The sequence below is a fragment of the Podarcis tiliguerta genome (genome assembly GCF_965153285.1).
Source record: "Podarcis tiliguerta genome assembly, chromosome: 8".
NCBI classification, from domain to species: domain Eukaryota; kingdom Metazoa; phylum Chordata; class Lepidosauria; order Squamata; family Lacertidae; genus Podarcis; species Podarcis tiliguerta.
The window spans coordinates 46,825,249-46,853,170 of NC_139541.1; the positions used below are offsets into that span (position 1 = coordinate 46,825,249).

Here is a 27,922-nt window from a genome sequence, read left to right on the forward strand (position 1 = left end):
TGTCTATTCCAGATTCAAAACCCATTTGAAGAGCTCAGGATGGTGAAAAGGAAAAGGAAAGTTTATAACAACTTTCTCTGTGTGTGTGTGTGTGTGTGTGTGTGTGTGTCTATTCCAGATTCAAAACCCATTTGAAGAGCTCAGGATGGTGAAAAGTAAAAGGAAAAGTAACATTTTTTGTACTTTGAACACAGCAAATGTAAAAAGGGGAGGAAAAAACACTTCATTTTTTTATATATATAGTGGATGGCTGGCAGGTTTCAAAGGCTGAGCAAACTTCAGACTGAAGTAGTGAGTTGGTGGAAAGTTGGATTTCAACACACACACAAGCGCCCAGCAAGAACCCTCCACAAAATTAAAAAAATATTATAAACTTGGCTATTGCTGAGTCAATCCACCTTAAAAAAACAAACAACAGCAACCCAAAGTTGAGGTTGCTGCTTCCCCCCAGAAAAAATATTATTATTATCATTATTAATAATAATGGAGACGTGGTGGCCAGTTTGATTGCTTTATAGCAAGCTGCCCCCCCTCGCCCCAAGCCGCGTGGAGAAACTTTTGCGCGCACGTGTGTATGTGTGCTAAAGGTGTTACGAGGCTGCCGGGGAAGTAGGGGGTGCAGGTTGGAGGTGGTGGGGAGAGAGGAAGACCACAACTCACATGAAAAACTCTGGAGAGGATGGGTTGTCGCTGCTGGAGCCGTTTTCTCTGAACCCATTGCTGACCAATTTCTCGTATTTTTCCTTGTAGGCGTCCCTCTCCCGGACCAGCCTGGAGATTTCCTGCTTGAGATGCTCCACTTGCTGCAGGAGCTGGTTCTTCTCGGACTCCAAGACGTGCCGCTGCTGGACCCTCTTGAAGCGGCAGGACTGCGCGTAGCCTCGGTTCTTGAGGGTCCGCCGCTTCTGCTTCAGCCGGATGACCTCTTCCTTGCTGACGCCGCGCAGCTGCCGGTTGAGTTCCCTCACCGACATGGTCACCAGCTGCTCGTCCGAGAAGCGGTCGTCGAAATGCAAGCTGCCGCCGCCGCCGCCGTGGTGAGGGTGGTGGAGACCCCCGCCGCCGCCTCCTCCGCCGGCGCTGCTGCTGCTGCTACTGCTACTGCTGCTGCTGCTGCCGCCCGAGGACTGCACGCTGCCCGGCTGCTGGTGGTGGTGATGGTGGTGGTGGCCCCCGGCCGGGTGGTGGTGGTGGTGGTAATGGGGCGCGCCGCCGCCGTTCTGCTGCTGCTGCTGCTGAGCCGCCGCGATCACCGCTGACACCACGGCGGCCGCCGAGCCCATGTCGTCGGGCTGCATGGATCCCCCCGGGCCGGCGCCGCCGCCGCCGGCTGCCGCTGCGGCGGCGGCGGCCGCGGCCAGCTGCTGCCCTCTAGCATAGCCATCGAAGCCCGGCGCGCTCTGGAGCTGGTGGTGGCTGTTGTTGATGAGCGCCTCCACGGCGTCTTCCGGGCTGAAGCCCAGCGCCTCGGGGTTGAGCTGCTGCGGGTAGCCGGTCATCCAGTAGTAGTCTTCCAAGTGCGTCTTCTGGTCGCTGCCGCCCGAGCCCGGGCTGGGCGCCGAGAAGCTGGGCGACGGCGGCACCGAGCTGCAGGGCGTGCTCATCGGGGTGGAAGAGAGCGAGCCCCCAGCGATCAAGCGGCCGCACTGGCTGATAATGCGGTCGGTCTCCACCGGCTCCTTTTTCACTTCAAACTTCATCAGATCGAAGTCATTAACATATTCCATGGCCAAGGGACTGGTGGGCAGGTCGGAGCTGTTCAGGGCCAGCTCGGATGCCATCCTTTTGCTGGGGGTGCCGCCGCCGCCGCCGCCGCCGCCAGTCCTCCAGAAAGGGTGCACTCCCGGAGCGAGGGGGCTGCTCTGACTTGCGAGCGGGTGAGCCAGTTTGAGGCTTTGCAAGAGCTCGGCGCCGCTGCTCTCGGGGTGCCTGCGCGGCTCTCGCTCCCTCGCGCTCCCCCCGCGCCTGCCTGCCTGCCTGCCGCTCTCTTCTGCTTTGGCGAGGCTCGGCTCCAAGCTGCAGCGAGCTTCCCTTCGCGAAGAAGAGCCACGCGGGTGCAGCCGGCGGACCGCAGGCGGCTGCCTCGCTCGCTCGCTCTTCTGCCTCTACTTAGTCGCCCTTTGCATCAGGCTGCGCTGGATTGCTTTGGCTTTTCTCTCGTTCTCTCCCCCTTCGCGCTCTCTCTCTCCTCTCCCCCCCCCTCGCCTCCCTCCCCCTCTCTCCCCTGTGCGCTCTCTCTCTCTCTGCTCTGCAGCTTTGCAGAGGAAAAAGGTTGCTTTAAGTTGTTGTTTGCAACGGTTGTTTGGATTTTTCTTTCTTTCTCAACACTTCAGGGTCTCTTTCCTTCTGGACTGCTTTCTTTTTTTTTTCATGCCCGGTGCAAAAACGAAGAGAGAGACAGTTTCACCATCAGGGGAGGGGGAGAAGGAAAAAAAAGAGAGAGAGGAGGTAAGTAACTATTACTACTTCTTTAGAAAAAGCGAAAGAAAGAAAGAAAAACCCTTGGAAAATAATACTGTCTGGGGTCAATGGTATGACCCAAAATAACAAGCAGGTTTTTTCTCCCTTAAAAAAAGAAAAGAAACTCAACTCCCAAGCTCCAGCAACAAGATGAAAAAATATTTTAAAGAGCTCATCCAGGAGGAGAGTTTAAAAGCATTGCTGAGTTTTATAGCGCTCCTGACGTCAAGCTTTCAAATGGGAAATTGACTCCGAGTCCTGGCCAATCCGATGCCGCGAACCCGGCCCTCTTTAGCATAATAGTATAGAAACAAGGAAACTTTTCGAAGCTGTCAATCAGGGGCCAATCAGCTGACTGTCAGCTGGGACCAGAACTTTTTAACTCCTTCATGACTGAAAGTGATTTTCCGGAGTCCCTCGGAAGGGGACCCACCATTTTTCATTCTTCAAAAGCGGGGGGCAGAGCCCCTCTTTATCTCCACTGGGCATTACTGTTAGGAATAGAGAAAAGCCAAGGGGATGTTTTGTCTCGTGGCTGGGGATGGCTGGTGTTGTTCAGGAGGTAAGGATGCTCCCTAACCTTCCTTGCTTGTATGAGTGCTTGCATGCGTTAGCTTGTACATCTCGAGCTAACTTTTTGTCTAGGCTGGTAGCGTTTGCAAAAAAATAAACAAATGTGTCTGTTTGGTTAACACTGATCTCCGCGTTGGGACTTTGCCCGGAGTTGTCCTAACGCTTGATCTTCGCCCACCCTTTCCCCCCTTAAGTATCCCCCCCGCCCGCGTGGAGCAGACACGCGCTCACAGATTCCAAATTTCAAAAATTGCGAGGAGTGATCTAGCGAGGACACGTGCTAAAGAGAGCGAGGAGGCTGGGGTTCCACGGACTTCCGGGGGTGGTGGAAGAAGATTATACACCACACCAGCTCAATCTTTTCTTCCTTTCCGCGGGGAGAAGGATGGGTCAGTGATGGGGATGAACGGTGCTGTTGGATAGCCCTCGTGGCTCCAACTCGCATCAGCATCTTTGGAGGACTTATGGGTTTGGGAAGAGTTAATCCGGAGAGCATTTCTCTCCAACCGCCGCCCCCCCCCCCCCGCATCCCCAAGCAGGAGCAAATCCAAGACTTTCCTCTTTGCAAATTTCAGAACACCCTTTGGCCTTTGCTCCGGTGTCATGGAACCATCTGATTTCGCAAGCCGCGCCTCTGCTTCATTCCCCCCCCCCTTCATTTTTCTTCTTCCGATACCCGATCTCCCCGCCCACCTCCCATCGATGGATATGCGAGAGGGTCAAAATGTTAAGAAAAGTTGCTAATTGCCAGCCACTGGCAGCCCGCTTCCCGCGTCTCCCCTCCCCTGCCGTCAATGGCTTTGCATAGTAACAAATAAAGTTTTGCCTTAAAAGACGTCCCAAGTTTTAAATGAACTGCTTTTGAAGAAATAGCGACAGAGTCCCTTAATATTATTTATCCAGATCCTCTTTGGAAATGGGTGGCGATCTATTCATTTAATACGCAAAATAATAATAACAATATTAATAATAATCGCGTGTCGTTTCTCTCTTTTGGAGGGGAGACGGGGGCGGGGGAAGGAATGTCGCCAAAAACAACGCCGAAAAGCTGCGCGAAGTGAAAAAATCCTGCTTGAATGGGTTCCGTTTAAACCTCGACAGCGCCACCTTTCGGCACAGATCGGTTTCGAGTTGAACCGCTTCCAATTTTTTAGATGAAGGGGGAAAAAATCCATAAAATAAAAGCCCTTTTTTAAAAAGAGAAAAAAAAAGTTTAGAGCTGGCAGCGCTCGCACGACAGCCTGATATTAACCCCTCGAAGTCAATGGATTCTCGAAGCTATAAACCTCTATAATTTCTGTATTTAGGATGCAGCCTGCAGTATTTTTCTAGGAAGTGAGAAGGAAAGGGGATTGTTCCTGGTAGCCGTGTCTGTTCCAGGGATGTGTGTGTGAGAGAGGGAGAGAGATAAGACAAAAATCTTTAAAACTGCCAGCCTTGATTTTCAACTGACTTTATGGCAACATCAATAGAATTAAAGTTACTTGTAATTCAGTGATAAATGAGATGTCTCTAGTAAGTAAGATTAAGTGCAGTGCTATAAAGTTGTTTATCTGAAAAGTAATTCTCAGAAACCCGACTCCTGACACTTAGTCATATATTAAACCAGCCTTTTGAACATTGTACTTCAGTGCAATGGCTTCTGCATGTTTTCAGAATTTCCTGTTTAAAATTTTATACTAAGTAGCTGTTTGTAGAGGCTTCTCATCTGACTTCTAAGTCCTCATTCCCAGTAGTAACAAAATCCCAGGTTGGTAAAGAAAGTATGTGGTTTGCGTATTCTGACATATCTCAGCCTTTGCAGTCAGGATTTTTAATATCAAGGTATGCCACGTATGTCATCCACAGACTTTTACACAAGACTTTTGAGTGTGTCACAAGCTGATAACAAAGCTAATGCTAATTATTGGGGGTCACTTTAAGGGAATAATGTAAAAGCTGAGGTCTCAGGTGAAACTTGAGAAAACAGTATTTATGAGAAAGTTAATAGGATGTGTCCAGTTTGATTTCCCATTTTGGAGGACTTGGTACGAATTGTCAACAAAAACTACTCACTCATCCCCATAAATCTCAACCACGACAGTCTAATTCCTTCTATTTGGTTTTTCCCGGAGCAAGATGAATGTTGCACGATAGATCACTTAGCTCCTTCCCTCCCATGAATCACAGCCATGTGTGAATACTTTTAAATGAAAACTTATTGCTCTTTGGCAATTCACACTTGCAGCAATTGCATGGAATTAGAAACATCTCCTCAGTGGGAGGGGCACAAAAACAAAACCAGCCTCTTTGGGACAGAGGCATTTTAACATGCTATATCTCCAGAATTAGTGTGTCCCCCCCCCCCCCCAAACATGAGTAAGCTTTGAAAGCTAAAACAGGGAATTCACAGTACTGTATTGTGTGGCTAACAGAATCTGAGCTGATATTTAGCAATGCAAATAAGTGCTGTAAACTCAACTGGGCTCCGGCCCCCAAAATATCAAATCAAATTACTGGTTATGCCAGATTATCCTTATTTGACTGTTAGAGGTGACGGGACTGTCAAATGTTGTCTATTATGTAGCACACCATGGGGACTGTGAACAGTTTTAAAGAAAACCTTCGGAAGGAAGACCACGACTGTCCTCTTTCCTGCAACATATAATTCTCATTTTGGCAGCATTTTCCTGTATTATTTAGCTTCTCACAATGGATGTCTAAACATTTACAGTTCTCTATTAGGAGTATTTCTTCTCTAACAATTGCACACTTTCATTTCAATTAGAGGCATTCAACCCTCTGTCTTTCTGCAGCAATGACAGGCCAAATCCCCTCAGTCTCCCCCCCCCTTGCTATTTTTTGTTTGCTTGAAGTCTTTCTATCAATCTACAATCACTAATGCCCTGCTTTAATATTCTCCTTTTCAAGAATAGCCCTCTTGAAGAAAGCACAGTTTAAAACTGGGGTTCCACATGCTAACTTTAGTTACTTAAAAACCTCCTGAATTGGAGTAGATGCATGCATGTATGTCCGTGTTTGTATATATCTGTTTATCTCTACTTATATTTATTTTCTGCAGAAAAGTACAAACGATTCAATGCACTATGTAACACTGTCAGTGTACCATCCCTGCCTCAGTGAGGGGGGCAGGGGAAGCCTCAAGTGCATATGAAAGACTTCCTTAGCTGAGTAAACAGGCAGAGGAGGGTTTAGAAAGTAGGCAATACACCTCTTGTGAGTTATATTGACTTTGAGTGTCATTTGTTATGACTTAAACAAACTCATCTATCAAGGCCAGCACATTAAGTACAGTTACTGCACCTTTTGTTTATCCAGTGTCTTATTTTATGGCGCAGAACTGAATGGTGTCCGCTGAATTTAAGTATGAAAAGCAACCAAATTGATTTCCCAAAGACTTCCACGGGGTAACAAAAGGCGAAGGCATCAACAGCTCTTAGGCACAGAGCTAGATAAATCCTTTTAACAGTGCTTCGGATCCGTTAACGGGGCAAGCAAATAACAAATCACTGTTAGCAGATTTACGAGAAAGAAATAATAGAATCAGACGAGATAATCTGATAGGGGTAAAATTGCTGAGGAAACAAGTCTTACTTCACATCCATAGCGATGAAACAGCAGCCTGATAACTAGAAGCCATCACAAATAGGTGAATTATGATGGAAATAATCATCCCTGTAATTCAGTATTTATTAATCCTTTTCTTTTTAAACAACTCACAGATGTCCAAGCAATGCGTCTCTCTCTTTGAAGATCCATTAATCACACACACATATTTATTGGGTGTAATTTACTATTTGTATCACCTGTGTTTTTTTTCATAATTGAACATTCTGCATTCAAATTTATGTAATGCATTAGGCCTGCAAACATATTTCTGCCTGATTAGCATAAATAGTCACTTCATGAATTACTAACAAAGTTGATCTGGAAAATATTGGCGTATTATTTTATTAAGTGGAACACAAACATATGTCCAATAAATTCTTGTTTTCTGGTGGCAGGAAGGAATACAGAATGATCCAGGCGGTGGTGTCTCAGTGTGGGGAAGAGGAAAGACTAAGCTGAGTTAATTTGTATGTATGAAATTAATTTGCCCTGTCAACCCTTCTGTTTATCTTTAATAAAGAGGAATGCCCATGTCTGTTTCAGAGGCATGAATCATGAGACAACAAAAGGCAGCAGTTATACACACACATGTATTTGTGATTTCCCTTTTCTAATTTCTTGTATGGATTGCATTGTTTGGAGGTCAAATCTGACGCTGTATTTTGTTGATAATTCTGCTTCTTGTTGGGATAAATTGGAAGTTTGGTCTGAGACTAGCAGATTAGATCCAAATGCAGCTGCAATAACAAATTGAGTAGAAATCATATTCCAATTCCTATTTCCATCCCCTTTACTTAATCACTGTGGCTTCAATCCAGTGTGCAGTTATGCATGCTTAAGCCCCATCGAAACCAATAAGAATCGAGCATGCATAATTATGTGCTGCATCACAGCGTATCCATTTAAACAACTGTGAGAAACTCAGGGAAACCATATGACTTGGGTGTTGAGTGGAATCCTTTCCCCTTTTTTCTTAAGGCTGATTCTCACAACTGACTACACCATGGCAAAAGCAGCTGCTGCTCAAATTGTACCCACTGATGCCACTGATGGCACATGCACACCGACCCTTTTGCATTCTGCTTTGAGTAGGACTTGCAGCAGTATGCTGGAAGTCGATGTACATAATGTTCTGTGGATGGTCAGCCTGCATCTGCTCATTTCCACATGCAGTACTGGGGGAGAGATGGGACTTAGCTAAAGAAGATTTAAAGACTTCATACATTATCATCCAAATCTAGCAAAGGAAATCCATGCGTAGAAGCAAGCTATGTTACAATGTTCATCAGGGCACTCGTGTGCTGGCTGGATGTGAATGTGCCTGTGCCATCAAAAACAAGGGCTATTTGTTGTACACAAGATGACCTGTCTATTGAGCATCCATCTTGATTTGTTTGCACAAAGCTTACACAATGTCTGGTCTTTATAGAGTATTCGTCCCGATTTGCTTTCAGTGAGATTATATGACAATGAGCATTTATCATGCATTCATCCTGATTTGCTTGTGTGGTGGCTATAAGTCTTCCTGTTAATTATTCATTCTACACTTTTTAGTGCATTTCCCCATCACTTTCCTAACTGCAAAAATTTTTGTTTTTTGTTTTTTTAAGGGGATCCATTGCACCAGGGTGGCAATTTAACCCACTTCAGTTTAATCTAAATTTCTGATATATGCTTGAAACTCTCCTGCAAGTTGCTAACAATCTAGAGATTTTTATTTATTTTTTACTATATTAGGTATGCATATAAAATAACATAGTAACGCGATATGGGCATACACAATAGGAAACTTCTTGTTGATTGTAGTTCCTTGGGACGTGTACTCATCGGTGATGAGTAGGTAATGGGCGAATCTGTCCATTTTAGTTTCTCTCAGATTTTATTTTATTTTTTCCACTCTTCAGTTCTCTACATTTCCACATCAGCTTGTAGATTTTTTTTTTTTTTAAAGCAAGTCCTCATGAAAATTCAGCAACATTTTAGTGCACATGTCTCCTAATATTTGCATACTAAGCATACTAAGCACGTATTTGTAAATCAGCTTCCCCTCTTTGCACGCTCTGCCTTCATATATGCATTTTTGTACGCATTACAGTGGTACCTCCGCTAACCCAGAAATAGTACCTCAGGTTAAGAACTTTGCTTCAGGATGAGAACAGAAATCGTGCTCCGGCGGTGTGGTGGCAGCAGGAGGCCCCATTAGCTAAAGTGGTGCTTCAGGTTAAGAACAGTTTCAGGTTAAGAACGGATCTCCAGAACAAATTAAGTACTTAACCCGAGGTACTACTGTACTTGGCTAGAGAACTGTACTGAAAAATTCAGAGAAGTGTGAATGTGTTTCAGTTCGTGTGTCGTTTCAAAAAGTGAACATTAGTTATGTTAGCCTGAAAATGTGAACTGAATCAAATTTCCCCCTATCGCTAGTGACAAGATATATTTTATAGATATAATGTGGGATACAGTGGAACAGAATTCACATCCATGGAACACGACTTCCCTGCCTTTGCTTTCCTGCTGCATCTCCTTGCACCACCTGCATATCTGCTCCTGGGGGTAGAGTGACCCTTGGGAATACTAGGAAATGGTGCATGGAGTTATAGATGGATGGGAATTGACATTAATTTCCCCTTCCCTTAGGGGAGCAGAAGAGAAGCTTAGGATTCAATCCAATGTTCTTTGGCAGAGGCTAGCTAGAGATGTACAATCGAGTTGTACATGCATGTAGCACATCCAGCTGAATTACCAGCGATAATAGTGCTGAAACCAGTGATCTCTCCAAGGTGGGGGAGATCAAGGGTGCAAATGAATCCAGCCTTTGCTCTTGCCTCCCACACTATGAACAGACTATTACCAAATAACTGACTGGGTCTATGCATGCATAACAGTTTACCTCTGCTTGTGGGTATTGTGGGAAGTGTGCATGCAGCTTTTGTTTATGCAGTTCGATATCCAGTTGTGCAGAAGAGAGGAACAACTCCCATCATCCCTGGCCATTGGCAGTGCTGGCTAGGACTAATGGGAGTTGTAGTCCAGCAGCAGGTAGAGGAGATGCCAGTATATGCCCTCTGTGCAATATGAGTGCACCTTCATAACCCCCCGACAAAGAATGTGGGTACGTTGCAATAAATAGCAATGGCTAAGTGGCACTCTTGCACAACAAATGCGCCTTAAAAAACAACCTTTTGTGATAAGAAAAGTGACTGAAAACTGCAGGGAAAGGACAGAGTAACAACGATTTGACGGTGACACCATGTAACCTCCATGCAAATTTTGTGAAAACAAATCAGGATGATTGCACAATATATACTTCAGCGGGAAATGACCCAGATGTCAGTTTAAGCACAAACAAAAACAACACCCCACTTTATAAAAGCACCCAGCTAGTATATCTGGGAGAATAGACAGGTAAGTGTGCTATCTCCCCTCCCCACCCTTTTGCTGTTCCCTGACTTTTCTTGAGACTACTATAATCCATTTCTCTGGCTACCGCTTTCTGACCAGTTGGAATGTGTGTACTTTCTCTTTATTTTTCCAGGCTCATGAAATCTTTTTAAACTTACCCAGAGCATCAAATTGGACTCTGCTTGTTGGTAAATGTGGTAGCTTCCTCCTTTTCTCTTGCTGTTCTTTTCTCTATTGCCCCGACCCCAATCTATTACATATTTTAGACATAGATTCCAGCCCCTCCTTATCATAAACTCCTCCTTTTTTTAAAAAAAAAAGAATGTCTAAATCTCAATGTAGTTTGTTTGTATATATGTGTGTGTGTGTTCCCTTTTGCTACAGCATTTATACAGTTTGATTATCCATTCCATGTACTTATCCCCCACAAAATATGCTTTTCTAAAACTTCATTGCTAAAAAAATCTAACATTGTTTGGTGCATGTTTTGAACCCAAATCAGAAATTCTGACTTGTGTTGTAGCTAATACATCTGAAATATTTTTGAGTTATGGAAATATTTAGAATTTTAATGAGATTTCACATTTTATAAGAAGAAAGCTACCTATCTTCTAATCAGCAAATCAGATGTGATGGAAGATGGCAGGCAAATTTTAACAGCATTTACTAAGACACAAATTGTTAATTCTCATGTAAAATTGCATATGTATGCTGTTTTTAAAATGCAAGTACTGAGAAGGGGGGGGGGGGGAGGAGAGAGAACCTCATTAAATAAATTGAAATAAAGCTTTAAAGCCAAAAGTCAACAACTCATACTGAAGTTTTTGTTCTTTACAGCTTGAACATGACTTTCATGTGATTTTATGTTAAATTAACTGCTGTTTACTGTAGGTTACACTGCCGATGCAATGTAATTCCTTCAGGGGGCGGGGACTTGAATGTAATAGGTAGGACATAGGGCATAAACCATATGTCGTATCTTAACAACCCCGAAAAATGTGTTCTGATCAGTTGGGATCTGGGTACTACTCTTTCATATCCTCTGTTTCTGATGTTCAGCCCTCATATAGGCAAAATGGGGGCACCCATGCATAAGATGGTGGGGAAGGCCAAGGGCTATAGCTCAGTGGTAGAGTATCTACCTTGCATGCAAAGGTCCCAAGCTCAATCCCCAGCATCTCCAGGTAGGGCTGAGCATGAACCTTGACTGAAACCTAGAAGAACTAGTGCTCAGATAGACACATAGTCTGACTTGGTCTAAGGCAGTTTTCTATGTTCCTAAGAGAAAGGTATCCATAGGCTTAAGGGAACCTCAAACTTTGCAGATGAGCAGAAAATATTTAGCAGGGGGATGCAGGGGGGGGGATGCAGCTGCAACTCTGGAAGCAACCAACCATCACACTCCCCAATCTCAGCTCTTTCAACCATCCCACTCATGAACGCTGCCCTGCCCTACAGGGTAGGCACTTGCTGTCCAAGAGCTTTGCCATCAAAACAAATGATGTCCAGAGGGCCGTTAGCACAATGGACCCAGCATTACTCATGTATTAGTCATTATTTTTTAATCACAAGCTTTTTACTTTCACCCAATGAGATAGATCTGCTGATGTCAGAGAGTGAACAGGTCAAAACCCACAGTGCTCTGCTGCTGAAATGGCACATAGGTTTTCGTTATGCCCAAGGATGTCTAACGTAGAAAGAATGTGTGAGAAAGATTAGGAGCATTAAAGTAAGGCCTCTGGATACATTTATTTCAAGGGGGCAGTTTTGCCGTGGTCAGATTAACGCAAGGGGTTGGTTTGGTGGGGGCGGGGGCAAGCCTGCCCAAAGAATTTGAGACCTCAAGTTTAATAAGGTACAGTGCACAGAGGTGTTGATGTGCTTTTTGGGTGTGTGTGTAAATAAAATGGGGCATTAAAAATTTGAGGGCTGTATGCAACATTCTCTGTCTGCTAGTGGAAGGATTCTTACACTAGTAGATGGGTGAGTTTTAATTGTTTTGCACAACAGAGGAATCCAACACAACAGTTGTACTAGCAAAAACTCCTTGCACAACAGATTGTGCCCAAAAATTACCAGCAATCTGCTCATGCATTCTCTTGCAGAACAACATTCTGCTGGTGCAAAGGATTTCACCAGCAGAACAAGTATATCACTAAGTGACTTTAACTGAATGCTACATTGGATACAGCCCCATATCTTGATTATCCCAGTCATAAATACAGTCTTGTGCTATCCGCAAGAAAAATCCTGATAGATCAGTCTAGAGATCTTTCTATACCACCATTCTGTTTCCCACAGATTTGGCTAGGCAGATCTATTTACAGCACAGTTCTTACCATGTCTACAGAAGTAGGCATGGGGGAAGCATCCAGTTCAGTTCAGATTCTACCTAATTTGCAGTTCTCAAAACTATGTACAAGTCAAAACACAGCTATCTGTTGAAATTCACACTTTCCTGAATTTTGCAATGCAATGCTCCAGCCAAATAATGAGTAGATTATGGAAAAGTTTGAATAAAAATGTATAAACTTAAAGGTAAAGGTACCCCTGCCCGTACGGGCCAGTCTTGACAGACTCTAGGGTTGTGCGCTCATCTCACTCTATAGGCCGGGAGCCAGCGCTGTCCGCAGACACTTCCGGGTCACGTGGCCAACGTGACAAGCTGCATCTGGCGAGCCAGCGCAGCACACGGAACACCGTTTACCTTCCCGCTGGTAAGCGGTCCCTATTTATCTACTTGCACCCGGGGGTGCTTTCGAACTGCTAGGTTGGCAGGCGCTGGGACTGAACAACGGGAGCGCACCCCGCCGCAGGGATTCAAACCGCCGACCATGCGATCGGCAAGTCCTAGGTGCTGAGGTTTTACCCACAGCGCCACCCGCGTCCCAAAAATGTATACATTAGTGAAAATAATTTATATACAAATGAACCATACTAGAAGAAATTGCTTGCTTGGAAAAATAAATACATTAGACAAAATTGAAGGAGTGGGTTGGGGGATCTGATGGGAAGAGTGTTTGGGGTGAGATGTGAGGGGAGGGGTGGCCAGGTGTAAAGGGAGAGTGGTTGGCAATGACATAGGGTTTTTTGTGGTAGTGGGTAGCAGATAGGCAGGGTTGACAAGCAATGCAAGCAGGGGAACAGCCCCTGGTCTTTGAACAGTGCTTTGAAAATTTTAGACACTTCGTGTTAGCAATGATTTAGAAGTAGGTACCACTGAATTCAATGTAATTTACAAGGTAAAGGGACCCCTGACCATTAGGACCAGTCGTGACCGACTCTGGGGTTGCGGTGCTCATCTTGCTTTATTGGCCAAGGGAGCCGGCGTACAGCTTCCGGGTCATGTGGCCAGCATGACTAAGCCACTTCTGGTGAACCAGAGCAGCACACAGAAACGCTGTTTACCTTCCTGCCAGAGCAGTACCTATTTATCTACTTGCACTTTGACGTGCTTTCGAACTGCTAGGTTGGCAGGAGCAGGGACCGAGCAACGGGAGCTCACCCCACCGTGGGGATTCAAACCGCCGACCTTCTGATCAGCAAGTCCTAGGCTCTGTGGTTTAACCCACAGCGCCACCCACGTCCCAATTTACAAGGTGGTGCTCTCCAAATATTGTTGGACTGCAGCTGCCCTCAGTTCCAGCCAGCATGACCAAAGGAAATTGTAGTCCAGCAACATCTGGCAGGCATTACCTTGGATAAGCTGGGGTTACAGCATTTTAGCCACCAGTGTACAAGACAAAAGGGTGGTATCCAACCAAGTTTAACTGAGGATAGACCAGTTGAAATGAATGGGCCTAACTTAGTCATGCTCATTCATTTCAATGAGTCGACCCAAAGTAAAACTTAGATGAATCATGGGGAGTAGTCAACTTTCTGTAGCAGTCAACATATTGAGGTCTTGGAATGTGAGGTGTGTGTCTAATTATCCCCAAACCTGATAAACTAAAGAAGCCCCTTAGCCAATGGTGAATGTTAATGAAAGGCTTAGATTTGAAGTGCTGGAGACATTTGGAGATGAGACAGAATCACATCACTTCTAATCCTAGTCAATATTTGGACAGAGCAGAGCAATTGTCCCCCGCCCCCCACTGCCCCATTCACATCCGGACACTCTAGAATGTTTAACACAGAATCACTAATCAGAATTAGATAGATAACTTCTACATAATCAGTTTCCAGCATACATTGGCATCATTTCCACTCTGCTTTTTGTTTGTGCTTTGCATTATCTAGTACATTGGGTAGCCATTAACTTTCATACACAGCCAGAACTTTGCAGCTGGAAGGATTTAGTGAGGATGCTAATAATTTATTCTCCAGCCCTCAACTCTCTCCACTATTCCATTAAAGTTGGTGGGTTGTTTTCAATTAAGTTCTACTTAGAATAGACCCACTGAAATGAATAGATGTAAGTTAGTCAGGTCTGTAAATTTCACTGGGTCTACTCTGTGTACATGAATACAGCCCATCAGAATTTCTCTGACATAAATGCATAAATTATGGCTCACACAAGTACAAGCTATGGAGAATGAGCACGAAGCAATAGCTAGGGAGTTGGACTTGGACTAGGGGGACCCAGGTTCAAACCCCTGGTGGGCTATGAAACTCTCTGGATCACAATGGGCCACTTGCTCAATGTATCCTACCTCACAATGTTCCTGTGGGTCAAAAGAGTGGTGACCTCACCTATGAGCATCCTGAGCATTTGGGGAACATTGAGGGGAAGGGTGGGGCATCAGTTTGAGAGGTGGTAGGCTGCACAACAAAAATAGTCTTGAACATTTTAGGCTCTTATAAAGGAGGTTTGGTGGCATACTGCACATGCTTAGTAATTCAAATCTGCATAGTTGCATAAAATTGAAGTGTTTTATTTTCAAGGACCAGGGTTTATTTTTTAAATGATAATTATATATTTCATTTATATTCTGCCTTTCTTCCTAAAAGCTCACAGGAGTGCACATAGGTCGGGCACAGGCAAACTCGGCCCTCCAGATGTTTTGGGACTACAACCCCCATCATCCCTAGCTAACAGGACCAGTGGTCAGGAATGATGGGAATTGTAGTCTCAAAACATCTGGAGGGCCGAGTTTGCCTATGCCTGACACAGGTCTTTTGACATTCCTTTTCTTAGCTTCACCAAAACCCACTGAGAAAGGCTTTATGCAAGCTAAATTTCCTCCCAGCCCCTCGCAGACCTACCCTGCTGGCTCTCTTTAAAATCTTGGGTGGGTGTGTTTTTTTAATCTGGCAACAAAATAAACAAGCGAATAAGCAAACAAGCTTTTTGTTCTACCTCTAGTGTCAGAGCCAGTATGGCTCTGAATGCCAGCTTCGGGGAATTTCAAGCACAGAGTGTGTTACTGTTGCACTCAGGTCCTGCTTCCCAGAGGCATCCAGTTGGCCACTGTGTGGACATAGGGCTGGACTAGATGGGCCTGATCCAGCAGCCAGGCTCTTACGTTGCTAAGCAAATTAAAATAAAATGCAAAGCCAAGCTAGAGAGAAATGGACAGTTATGTGAGAATCTGTCACTTTCATGTTTTCTCATGACCTGTTCTTTTTTAAAATGTTTTAAAAAGGGCAGAATTTCGCACTACAATAAGTGATTTGGCTTGACACCGGATTCCTGCAAAGAAGCTGCCAGGTTTTGGTACTGGCAGGACACTTGATGTCCAGTCTCCCCATTAATGAAGGAAATAAACAGCCTTGCTTGTTTTCCTTCTGCCAGCCCAGACAAAGTGAACTTTACATCCAGCAGTTGTCCTGGATTTGATCTTGGGGTCAGGAGTACAAGTGTTTCAATGGCCAGTGAGTATGTGTGTTTTTCTGCTCAAACAGCAATGATTCACAAGCTCATTATCTCCTTTATCACCTGTTTTTGAAACAATGGAATGATCAGGAGAGTATCATCTTCAAGGCTGTTTGATGGCAGGTGGTGGATTTAGAAGTACTGCTTCCTCCCGGTGGAAGAGCTCCAGAATCATTTTCATGATCAAATTCACAAGGCTGGTTTGTTCTGTGAGGAAACATATGTGAGTGACACATAAAGGTGGGCCACCAGAAGCCTCCTGAGAATGTGACACTATTTGTCACATTCAAAGAAGATCCTGTACTTAGTCCAATGGCTGCATTATGTTTTTGATTCATAGCACTGCTAAGGATCAACAGTGCAGGTCTGCCCTGCCTCTGGTCATCTTGGCAGAGGTATATTTTTCTGCAGGATATATCTATTGTTTTGGCTTCTTGACTACCCTTGTGGTTGGTTGGTTTCCTCTTTAGCTTTTCCTAGTCTGTATTTGTTTGTCTTGTCATCTCCCCCTTCCTTCATTGACATTAAATCAACCAACCAACCAATCAATCAATCAAATTCCCTGGGTACACACCCTAATGAAATACACTGCACATGCCAAGTCCACACTGATGAACACTTAAAAGAAGTCATTTTAATATATATGAAGTGGCAGAAAATTTGAAGAGATTTGTTCCAATTTATGGATTCTGTATCTGATTTACTTGTGCACATCTAGCATTTTCAGACCTGCCGATTGCTTCAAAGGCTCTCTGCCCATTCCACCACCACCACCAGAGTGTTTTTATCACTTACTGTAAGTGTGCTAATATAATGTTTTAATTAAACATATAAAGTGCATCAAATAAATTTATGGATGCTGCCAAAATTGGCAGAGGGGTGGGATGAAAACAAAGTCTTCTCTTTGCAAAATTTCTTGTTGTCTGCACCATGTTGTGAACCTGTTAGGTTTAAATGTTTCAGCTGGTGTCTATAGAACAAGGGTTGAGATTCCTGACCCAACCTGCTATCATATGCTGGGCATTAAAAGCACCATAACAGGGACTGTCGCAAGATATCTCACTGCAATAACAAGCACTAACAGTTAGCCTTGCCTTTTGAACAACAGTGTAATGCTAGATTTAGGGATGAAGGAGAAATCTGATCCAGTTTGCAGTGAAGGCAATCATACTGGATTGGCACTTTCTGAAGCATTACATGAACTGAAACAAAATCCCACTTCAAAATTTGCACTTCTCTGAATTTCACAGTGCAGTTCTCCAGCTAAGTAACATGTACAAAATGCATGTATTTTGGTAGAGCATATCATTGGGTATATTAGTGAAAACAACATACAAATATGCACTTTGTTAGATAAAATTGCATACAAAATTGTGTGCATTAGGAGAAATTCACACTAAAATGCTGGTGAATTTTCTTTTTTTTAAAAAAAAAAGTTCATACCTAATATGAACATCACAATCAGATTTGGCAGAGCGGAGCAAAAATGAATGATTCCTTTTCCCCACAAGCAGGAGAGTAGAAAAATGTTATTCAGCATTTTTCTGCAAGGAAGACTCCCCCCCCCCCACACACAATTTTTCCATGACAGAGTCAATGTCCAGGAAGTCAATGATTTCCAAGAATGACACGGATAACCTGTAATAGGAAAGGTAAAGGTTGACCCATTGAGACATGCAGATAACCTGCTTTGGCCATTTCCAATAATATGTAACATGCCATTCTTAGGTTAAGGAAAGCTAACTAAATATCACATTCCCTAATTGCAATAATTAATGGGTAGAAAGGTTATTCCAGGATACATGGGCAGCTTGTTTTAGTGAAGGCTCTATTATCAGGCTACCAACGTAACTTCACTGAGAGTTTGAAAAATAAAGCTTTTTCCTTTTGCTATCAGAGAAACTTATGCACCCCGCACCCCCCACACACATTTATTCCACATGACTTTAGGTAATTGCACATATGAGCAGTCTGGCATAATTGCTGGCATCTACGTGATGCCATTTGGATCCTGTAGTCACATAGGGGCAACAGCAATGGTGGCTGATGTCCGTTGGGTGGAAGGCTAATGTCTGAGCAATGAGTCTACTTAGTCCTCAGTCCTATGCTATTTCCTATCATGCTCCATTAGCAAGAAAGAGATAAATTCATTTGACAGGTTGTTTTCAACTGCCCCCTCTCCAGACATCTTTTTATTGTGCATTCTTGATTATTTGTGCTCATGACTGAATGAGGGTGGTTAGCTGCAATCCTGCTTTTAATACTGTTTGTGCCTACAAAGGCTTCAGGGTGCAAGTACTTCTTTGTTTTCCATCAGTGCATGTCCTGTAACTTCCTGCTGAAATCTTGCACCTCCTTAGACCACAAATGTTCAGGGTATGTGTGTGTGTGTGTGTGTGTGTCACTCTTGCTGTGTGTCCCCTCCAGACAGCAATAATGCAATCACACTGGGGAAGCATCACAGAACAACTAAAGAAGGGGAATGACATGTGGCTGGTTCACTATAAACACACCACTATTGCACAATGATTGTGTCAATGGCATGTTGCAGAATATATCTGCAAAAGAGAACATTGCTCTGGAGATGCCCTCAATCTTGTCTGTGATCAGATAACTATTGGAATGTAATATGGGATACTATGTTAGTATCTACTCCACTACCGAGACAGATAATTCACTAGCAAATCAAATCAAGAAATTATTCTGGAAACATCTTGGGGACATAAGCAAATAACACATCACCAGTATTTTTTAACAACTTCCAGCCTTAATCAGGTCTATACTGCCATGAGTGTGGCAACTGCCAATTCTAGTGGAGGCCAATTACACCCGGAATGTAATCGTCCGGGCATGTTTTGAGTAAATAGTTAACTCTTCTCACTTGGAAGAAGCATTTATTGAAAAGTTTGCCTTCACATACAAATGCAAATGATATGTGAATGTTTCATCTTTCAAATGGAGACCGTAGACAAATGCTAGTCATTAGAAACATTTCCGTGCATTTATATTAGGCTGTCCTCTAAAAGACTTTTCAGACAAATATGTCATCAAGATATTCAAAACCATGTAATCTTATCCAAAGTTTCATCTATCAACAGCACAGTTTTCATCTCTCGCAGCTGTGTGTGTCAGAATATGCAGGCAGATTAGGCAGCTGATAGGGAGAGAGAGAGGGAGGGAGGGAGAGAGGGTGGGGGCGAGTGATGGGAAAGAGGGACTCTGTCATCAACCTAACAAGAAAGACTGGGGGTGGGGGAGAGAGAGAGAAAGAGAGAGAGAGAAGAGGAAAAAGAGAAAGATACAGTCCATTCCCTAGGCGTCCTTCCTACAAGTAGGAGAGGCATTCAGGAGATTTTCAAAGGTCTGCCAGGGTGTTGCACCTGGCTCCTGTCACGTCGGAGGGCAGGATGAAATGAGTCAGAGGTGAAAGGAGGTAAAAGAAGTCTGGAGCCAGCTCTACAGCAGAGCCAGCTAATTGCTGGGGTTGGTGGCATAGCAGTGAGGCAATCACCGTGAGGTGGTGGCAGCAGGAGTTCCCCTTAGTGCAGGGGTCGGCAACCTAAGGCCCATGGGCCACAAGCGACCCACGGGAGTCATTTAACCGGCCCACGAGCCCCCGCGAACTGAGCTGCTCGCTCAGCGAGTCCCCGTGCGCTGTGCTAAACCAGTGCAGTGCGGGGACTTGCTTCCACGGCACCGGAAATCACGTCTGCGGGTGCGCTCAGGCCCACGGAGGGATCTCCGCTGGAGTGAACAGGCCCAGGCAAGGTAAACCTTGCCAACCCCTGCCTTAGAGTACAGAAAGCTTCCTTATAATGGAACAGCCCCTTGGTACATCTGGCTTAGTATGACCTACACCAGGGGCCCTTTTTAGCCCAAAGGCCACATTCTATTCTCAGTGATTTTCCAGGAGCCACATGCCAGTGGTGTCCAGGGCCAGAGACAAAAGTGGGCAGAGCAACAAATGTGAACACTCCAAACACACACATCACCTTTCCACCTAAGCAAGAGGCACCACCAGCATTCAAAAACACATTCCAGTCAGAAACAGGATGCTGCTGGAAATCAGAGGTGTGTGTTCTGGCCTGCTTCCCTCACTTACAGCGGAGGATGCTAATTCAACACTGGTGATAAAGTAGGATTAAATTGCCAGTCCAGACACCTTCTGTACATGGAATGGGGGCAGGGAGAGGCACCATCTTGTCCTTTGCTTCAGGAAGTACCGGTAAAATGGCTTGGGCCAGTTCTGTTAATTGCTCAGACCAATAAGGAAGCTTGAGTTGGAGGACTTTCTAAGTCACAGGTAGAAACATCTGACCATTTCTGGCCTATCACTGTTAAGAGACTTGCTTACTGGTGTTTTAACTACCTGGCAGCTATTCCTTTCGCCTGGGGTAGGAAACCTTTTTCACCCTGAGGGCCACATTCCCTTTTGGGGGGAATCTTCTGGGGGTGGTCACATGCCACTGGTAGGTTGGGCTAGAGACAAAAGTGGGTGGAGCAACACACACTCACACACTCTTCTCTAACCACAACCTAGGCAAGCAAGGAGTCATGAAGCTGGAATTTTAGGTCATTCAGGACCGGAAAAAGAACATACGTCTCCACAAAGCGCATAGGTCATCTGTGGAACTTGCTACAACAAGATGTAGAGATAGTCATCAACCTGGACAACTTTAAAATGAGGATTAGGCAAATTTATGGAGGGCAAGGCTTTCAGTGCCTACAAATCGCAATGGCTATCAGAGGAAGTTTGCCTCTGAATATTAGTTGCTGGGGAACAAATGTGGCAGAGGGCTATTGTGCTCATGTTCTGCATGTGGGTTTCCCACTAGCCACTGTGAGAATAGGACGTTGGGATACATGGACATTTGTTGACCCAGCAGTGCTCTTTTCATGTTTCTATGCAATACAAGATGCCCTGGAAAAATCTTAGTCAAACAAATCAAAACAAGATATACTGTGTTGCAACACAGTATGTCTTGATTTGTTTGTCTAAGATTTGGTGGGTGGTTCAACACATCTTATCCAACCAGTGCATCTACTGAACAAGTCAATGACTCATAAAAATGGTTGTGTGGAGCATGTCCTTAGCACTGATTCCTATGGGATGTGATAATTTTCGCACATGAAGGACCATGTGCACAATGACCTATATAAAAGTACAACAGGAATGTGGGACAGGAGGCTGTGGCAACATACCCTGGACAGACTACATAGATTGGTTGGCCAATCAGCATATTCATAGCTCAATAGACTCTTGTGTTGAAGTTCATGTACAAATGTGCATTTCCCCCCCACTGCTATAATATCTGTCGTACTTTTATGCTGCTCTTCCTTTAAGATCATGGTGGCATACCATTGTGCTTATAATATTGTGAGATTTGGATGGGTTGGGTGATTCATTTACCCAATTGTGTTTTGGGTGCAAAAATGTACCTAATCTCTTCACCCTCCCAGCATACCTGTTGGATCTCTGATGTCTTTTTAGAAACAAAGGAATACAGAACATAAGCAGAGCTCTGCTGGATCAGGCCAAAGTCCCATCTATTCCAACATCCTCTTCTCACAGTGGTCAACTAGATGCCCATAGAAAAAGCCTGCAAGCAGGACCCGAGCAGGCACTGGTTGCCTTATTGTACAGTATATGAATTTATCAACCCTCCCTTTAAAGCAATCTAAGTTGGTGACCATCATTAAATCTCGTGGAAGCAAATTCTGTATTTTAACTATGTTGGCTATGAAGAAAGTGCTTCTTCACACTGGGCTTGTCCACACTTCTGCTTGTGCTGTGCCTAGGAAGCACAGGTCTGAGTGGTTTTCCACTTGACCCATGCTTTCTAGGAACAGGTACGAGAAGGTTTCCCCCTTGCCCCACTCCTTTCCAAGGGAAAACCTGCTCTTTAGTGATAGATCAGAACAATGAGAGAGCTCCACTACTGAGGCCTCTCCTAGGTTCTTGTTTAAAAACCTGGTGCTAAAAGCACCAACTGGCAGGTGGGTCTGGCTGCCATTTAAATTCCCCACAATGCCATTGAGCATTTGTGAGAAAATAAATTAGTGGCTAGCCCCAGCCACATGTCCATGTTTAGACTGGTGCTGTTGCCTACCACTGTTGCCAGGTAATCCCACCAGGATGTATAAATGTAGAAGAGCACTTATTGACAGAGGAAGGGGCCCAGCATTTCAGGATGTCTAGGGCACCCTGAAATGTGAAACTGAAAGTGATTCTCTCTATGTAAAGGTTAAAAAAAATAATGATTCCTTATGACTATAATGCCCATGATGCAGTGCTATTGTGAGTGAATTACACAGAGGTTGTATGAGGTTATGGCTGTAATCCTAAAGACTGTTGTCTGGAGTTAAAGCCCAACAATCTCAGTGGGAATTACTTCTGAGTAAACTTGCCTATATGTGTTCTCTAAATATAGCAAATATGGGATTAAATATAATAAGTGGAGTAGTGAAAGAAAGCTAACAAGAATCATGATGGGGTTTTGTTGCCAAAATCCATGGCTCGGGCGGAAAAAGCCTCTTGCACATTTTGTGACGGAATTCTGCAGGGAAGCCTTGCACATCCCTAATTATATTTTTACTTATTAAATGTCTTACTTAGAAGCTTTGCATTTAACCTGATTTTAAAAGAGAGGTTTTGTTTCAAGTTGAAAAGACAGAAGCGGGGGGATGAGGAACATAGGCTGCTACGTGATGAAGCAATAGTCTGTAAATTCCTTTATTCCGCTGAGATGTTCTGTTTTGCACAAAGCTTCAGAATGCATACATGGGAGCCTGACTGTTAGCCAAGGTCTGTCAGGTCAAATATCCACTTTTCGAAAAGACCCTTGAGCACATATTGCTGTAAAGGAGCCATTAATGCTTATCAGGAAAAAGGCTGCAAGAAAGAAAGAAAGAAAGAAAGAAAGAAAGAAAGAAAGAAAGAGAGGAAGAGTCATAGTTCAGTGGCAGAGCATACACTTTGCATGCAGAAAGTTCCAGGTTCAATTCCCTGTGTCTCCAGCTAGCACTGCCTGAAACTCTACACAGCTGCTGCAAGTAGGTGCTTACAGTATGGCCCATTGGTCTGACTCAGTAGAAGGCAGCTCCCTATGTCCCTGTGCTACTTGATGTAGCAGGGAAGCTGATATTGGCACCAACAGCAACTTCCTTCCTGCAGGAGGTATCTTTAGGGAAGCAGTTTTTTTCAGAACCACAGCATGGGGAGAAATCTGTTACTTGGCCCTCAAGAAATTTCTTCCTGGCAAGCAGGTCACACAGTGGTTCTCAGCCTGTGGGTCCCCAGATGTTGTTGAACTACAACTCCCATCATCCCTGAGCTCTGGCCTTGCTAGCTAGCGGTGATGGGAGTTGTAGTTCAACAACATCTGGGGACCCACAGGTTGAGAAAGGCTTAGACCATTTCACTGTCAAAGAGCTCTTGTTGTCAGAATGTTTAGTCAGAATCCCCTTTCTTGTAATTTATATCCATTGGTTTGGGTGCTACCTTCCGGGGCAGCCAAAAACAAGCTTGCTCCATCTTTCATGAGACAGCCTTTTAGATATTTGAGAAAGGCTGTCAAATCACTTTGTGTGTCCTTGTGTGTAGAAACCTCTGGCTTTTGCATGGCTGGAATGCAATTTACCATACCAATTACTCTGCCCACTTTTGTCCCTGACCCTGCCCTCCACTGGCATGTGGAACCTGTCAGGTTCCCCATGAGTATGTGGTCTTTGGGTTGAAAAAATGTGGGCAACCACAAATTGAATTCAGCAACGGCCCTACTTAGCCTCTTCCTCAAGGTTAGGCAGGAAGAGAACAAAGTTATGAGTGACACCTCCTCTCTCTCACATAATCTTTGGGCCATTCTGTGACAATGGCTGGAGTCAAGGACTAGGTGTCCACCTTATCTTTGAATTTCCTGCCTTTTGTTTGTGAGTGTAATGCAATGCTCTGGTTATTAGCTACACGGGGCAGGAATTTTGCTAGTGTTCTCTTATTAAAATGGGCTGTTTATACAATCCATTACATCTCCTTGTATACTTCCCTTCCTCTGTCTCTGTGATTTCTTTTGCTTTAGTGATTTTATAATTAAATTCTCTTCACACAATAAGGAGTTATCATGATATATCCCATTTATTGTGAACAATTTATAAAGAACTTTTGATGTGCAAATGTTTATGGCCATTCCATACTCTCCAGCATTTCCCAGATGAGAACAGAGACAGTCTTGCAGAAAATACAAGGAGGGAAAAATTAATGACAGAAAATTAAATGCAGATTTATTTATTTATTTTTGCAGGATGGGTGTGTGAGTAATTCATCTACTATCAATGCAAGGTTTGGTGTCTGAACACCCTCTTCCCCTTTATACATTGTTGAAGACTCTTCATAGGCTGCTATATAGTTGGGCAACTGAATGTGGGCCTCTAGGGCTCCTTACCTGGTCGCCAGACCTCTCCCCAGGCCACACCTTCACTGCCCTGCATTGTAATCTCCTTGAGTGTTTTTGGCTGGCTGGAATGTGTTCCTGAACTTTGATAATAGCTTTTGTGTGTCTTGATGAAGGATGTGTATGTGTAGAAACTAGTCTGTTGTACAAAGGTAAAATCTGCCTTGTTGCTCTGCTCCACTTTTTGAGCCGTCATGTGGCTCTTGGAAGCCCCCCGCCCCAAGGCATGTGGCCCTCAAGCTAAAGAAGGTTCCCCAGTCCTACGTAAACCAACCAGAATAGTTCACTTGAATGCACACACACTGAACGATGACAACGAAACGGTGCAGAACTGGCACTATTACAGGGGCCGTATAATACTCATTCAAAATAAAAGATAATAGTTCAAAAGTAATGAAACTATAAAAAATGAAAAGAATTAAAATGCAAATAGAGAAAACAACACATCAATATTAAACATCCTTTCCTTAAAAGCAGCCAGTTCCCAAAGACCTGTCTTGAAAGAAACAGTTTTTACCTGCAGATGGAAAGTTAACAAGGAGGGTGCGAGGCTAGTCTCTCTAGGAAGGGAGTGCAAAGTCAAGAGGAAAAGCCACCAAGAAGATGCTTCTTCCAAAACCTGAATACGAAGATGAGGTTGGCACATTTGGATCAAAATAGGGCTCCTTTGAGATGAGCCCCCTGAAGCAATTTGAAGCAAATACCGCCCCCCCCGATATTTAAAGATGTCCAGAGTTTTAAAAATGCATGACCTAAGCCAGACAGCCTGTCAACAAAATGATAGGGCGCAGGGAAATGCCATATAAGGGAAACATCAGCATGGGGAGAGGGAAAGGAGTAGAGCTGGAGTTTGCTCATTGAGAAGTTTATCTATCTTCCAATCCACCCAACACTCTCCACTCACAATGTTTGTGGGGAGGGATGCTGATTCTATAAATCTTTTATCTCAGTGCCTTTCCTCCCCATCTTTGGCAAGTTCTCTGAACTAGCTCTTTAAGTGGAGTTTGTTGGTGGCATTTTTATTTTAGTATTGTCTCTTATTTATCCTTAACACAGCCTTTCTACCTGCTGGTTTCTTCTTCATTCTTTTGCATCCTTCCCAATCCATCCCAGTCTTCTTAGGCAGGGTCACTGCCCTCAATCACATCATCTGGCTTAATTCTGGCCATAGGGGAAATCCCACCCCCACCCCCATTTTATTTACAGCTTTCAGAATCCTATGCATTTACCCTTCACTTAAAAACCACCCCATCAGTGTTTTTCTATCATCTTCCATCCTTCACAATTCAGCATAGTCCCTTCTTTATTATATAAAAAAGTACTGCAACATGTCTATGTCTTAATAATTAACCTATACAGTGGTACCTTGGGTTAAGAAGTTAAGAACTTAATTCGTTCCAGAGGTCTGTTCTTAACCTGAAACTGTTCTTAACCTGAAGCACTACTTTAGCTACTGGGGCCTCCTGCTGCCACTGCGCCACCAGAGTACAATTTCTGTTCTCAACCTGAAGCAAGGTTCTTAACCCGAGTTACTATTTCTGGGTAAGCGGAGTCTGTAACCTGTAGCGTATGTAACCCAAGGTATCACTATAGTCATTAGTTTGGCAAATTTCCCCTCATCCTTTCATCCATGTCTCCCTTTGTGCCCAGGCTCAGCTAGCCTTCATGTGGGCTCCACTCTTCCCTTTCAAAGCATTTCCTGAGCCCAAATCAAATGTTATTCATAGAATTTCAAATATTGCAGCCCATTTGATACACCCCACAATTTAAGGTGTCTTTACTAGCACACAAGACCTGAAAGGTTTGGGAGCCAAGCAGTGTTAGAAACAGATATGAAAGCTAGGAGCTAAATGGCACCTTAAACTTAGGTTATGGGCACAACAATGGAAAGCCTAGGGTTTTTTTTATATGTAACAATACAAAGCTGAAAATGAATAACTGCAGCTTAAATATTATGTTCATTTTTCACATGGTCTGCCCACCCCCCTAATATTCATAAGAAGGTCTCTTCTCCAGTCTTCAGAGAGTAGCTGGAAGTGGGGAGGCAGAAAAAGGTCCACTTTTCCATCCACTCTGCAGTTTTAATCTGAAATCTTAGGCACAGTACTGCACCCAGAGCTCAGAAACTGCTCGCGCTAATGAAATTCCCTGTCGCAAAATGTGTGTAGAACAATGGGAGTTTCAAACACTAGAGCCAAGTACCTAATATCAACCATCTCAGGTCCTATGACTGGCAGGTGATGTTTTTGCTGGGTGCTGTTCTGAACTGTGACAGCGCCTTCTCAGTGGTGGCTCCCTATTGGTCTCCCTGGCTTCCCTAGTAAGGTCAGTCTATCTCCCTTGTTATTAATGTTCAAGAGGAATTAAAAAACATTCCTTTTCATCTAGGCTTTGGAAAGATACTGTCGCTGGCAACTTTGAAATTACAGTGGTACCTCCAGTTGCAAATGGGATCCGTTCCTGAGGTTTTTGCTATCTGAGGATCACTGTTATACGCATGGGCATGGCGGTATACCGCTTCTGCACATGCACATGTGGCGAAACACTTCCAGGTTTGCTGCTTTTGCAACCTGAAGTTTATGTTACCGGAGGGTAACATAACCTGAGGTGCTACTGTATAATCTGTATAATCTGTGAGCATACATGACTGTTAAACATGTTTTAAGATGCTGCATCCACCTAAGCCTACTCAGAGTAATGGGCCTAAGTTAGTTGTGTCCATTAATTTCAATGGGTCTACTCAGGGTAGAACTAATGTTCGATACTGCCCAATGATTTAAAATTGTGTTTAAATCTTTTAACTGCATTTTTATTTTTTTTAATTGCATTGTTTTACTACTTTGCCTCTCTGGGGTCCTTAGGGAGGAAGGGCCGGAACAGAAGTGTAATAAATCAATAAATAATTATGTTTGGTTAGTCACATGCCTGCCTCGGATCAAAACCAGAGTGTCTTGCACCATTCAGCCATCAAGCTCGACAGGACCATGTGACCTGGCCTTTATGAAAAAGAAGCTACAGCAACGTCTTTTGAAAGAGCACTGCAAAGATGCAAAGAGCCAGGGCCGTAAGAGAAGAGAGAATGCTGTCTGCCACAAGAGAGCCTGATGATGAAAGCCACCAGTGATTAAAAAAATATTTAATACCAATTAACATGGCAAGCCTATAATATCTACTTATCTAAACTGCTTGGGAATTATCCGCTTTTCACCCCCTAACCTACCCGCTAATTTTCACCAAAAAACACAGGTCAGGCTTTAGCTACCCCAATTAGTTATTTGGATGCCACACAAAGAAGAGGCAGCGTGGTTATCACAAAAAATGAGAGAGGGGAAGAGAATCGGCAAATCTTAGACATTGTGTTAAAACAACAGATTTTAGGGTGTTTGATTTACCATTCAGCTCCGCGCAGCTGCAGCTTGGGAAATCGGAAACATGCCAAAGAAAAGATGCTGGGGTGTTTAAAAAAATACACACAGGGAGGGAAAAAAGGAGGAGAGAGAAAGAAAAGAAAAGCAGAAGAAAGGGAAGTCAAAGATATTTGCAAATTTAACTAGATTTTAAAGTCAGCCTTGGAGAAATAAACCCACAGAGGTTTCCTGTGCGCAGTTTGCTACTA

The 27,922-nt window shown here is 44.0% G+C and overlaps 1 protein-coding gene and 2 long non-coding RNA genes across 5 annotated transcripts in view; 1 reads left to right on the forward strand and 2 right to left on the reverse strand.

The window, feature by feature from the left end:
- MAF (MAF bZIP transcription factor) overlaps nucleotides 1-2,676 on the reverse strand; it is a 232,589-nt gene extending 229,913 nt beyond the window's left edge. For 2 of the 3 annotated variants that reach the window (XR_014514282.1, XM_083452638.1), the window contains exon 1: nucleotides 661-2,648. Coding sequence is in view for 1 of the 3 variants with exons in the window: in XM_083452638.1 (XP_083308764.1) it covers nucleotides 661-1,781 (1,121 nt within the window). In the remaining 2 variants the exon portion in view is untranslated. Of the gene's footprint in view, nucleotides 1-69 lie in introns of all 3 variants that reach the window. The other variant, XR_014514283.1, reaches the window with a different exon arrangement.
- A 188-nt stretch (nucleotides 2,677-2,864) lies between these two features.
- LOC310683108 lies at nucleotides 2,865-27,587 on the forward strand. The gene is made up of 3 exons (XR_014514286.1): nucleotides 2,865-3,022; nucleotides 7,038-7,109; nucleotides 27,224-27,587. It is a non-coding gene; the product is annotated as an uncharacterized lncRNA (long non-coding RNA).
- Nucleotides 7,281-27,922, reverse strand: part of LOC310683114 — a 90,258-nt gene continuing 69,616 nt past the window's right edge. The window contains exon 3 of the long non-coding RNA XR_014514293.1: nucleotides 7,281-7,379. This is a non-coding gene — a long non-coding RNA (uncharacterized lncRNA). The remainder of the gene's footprint in view (nucleotides 7,380-27,922) is intronic.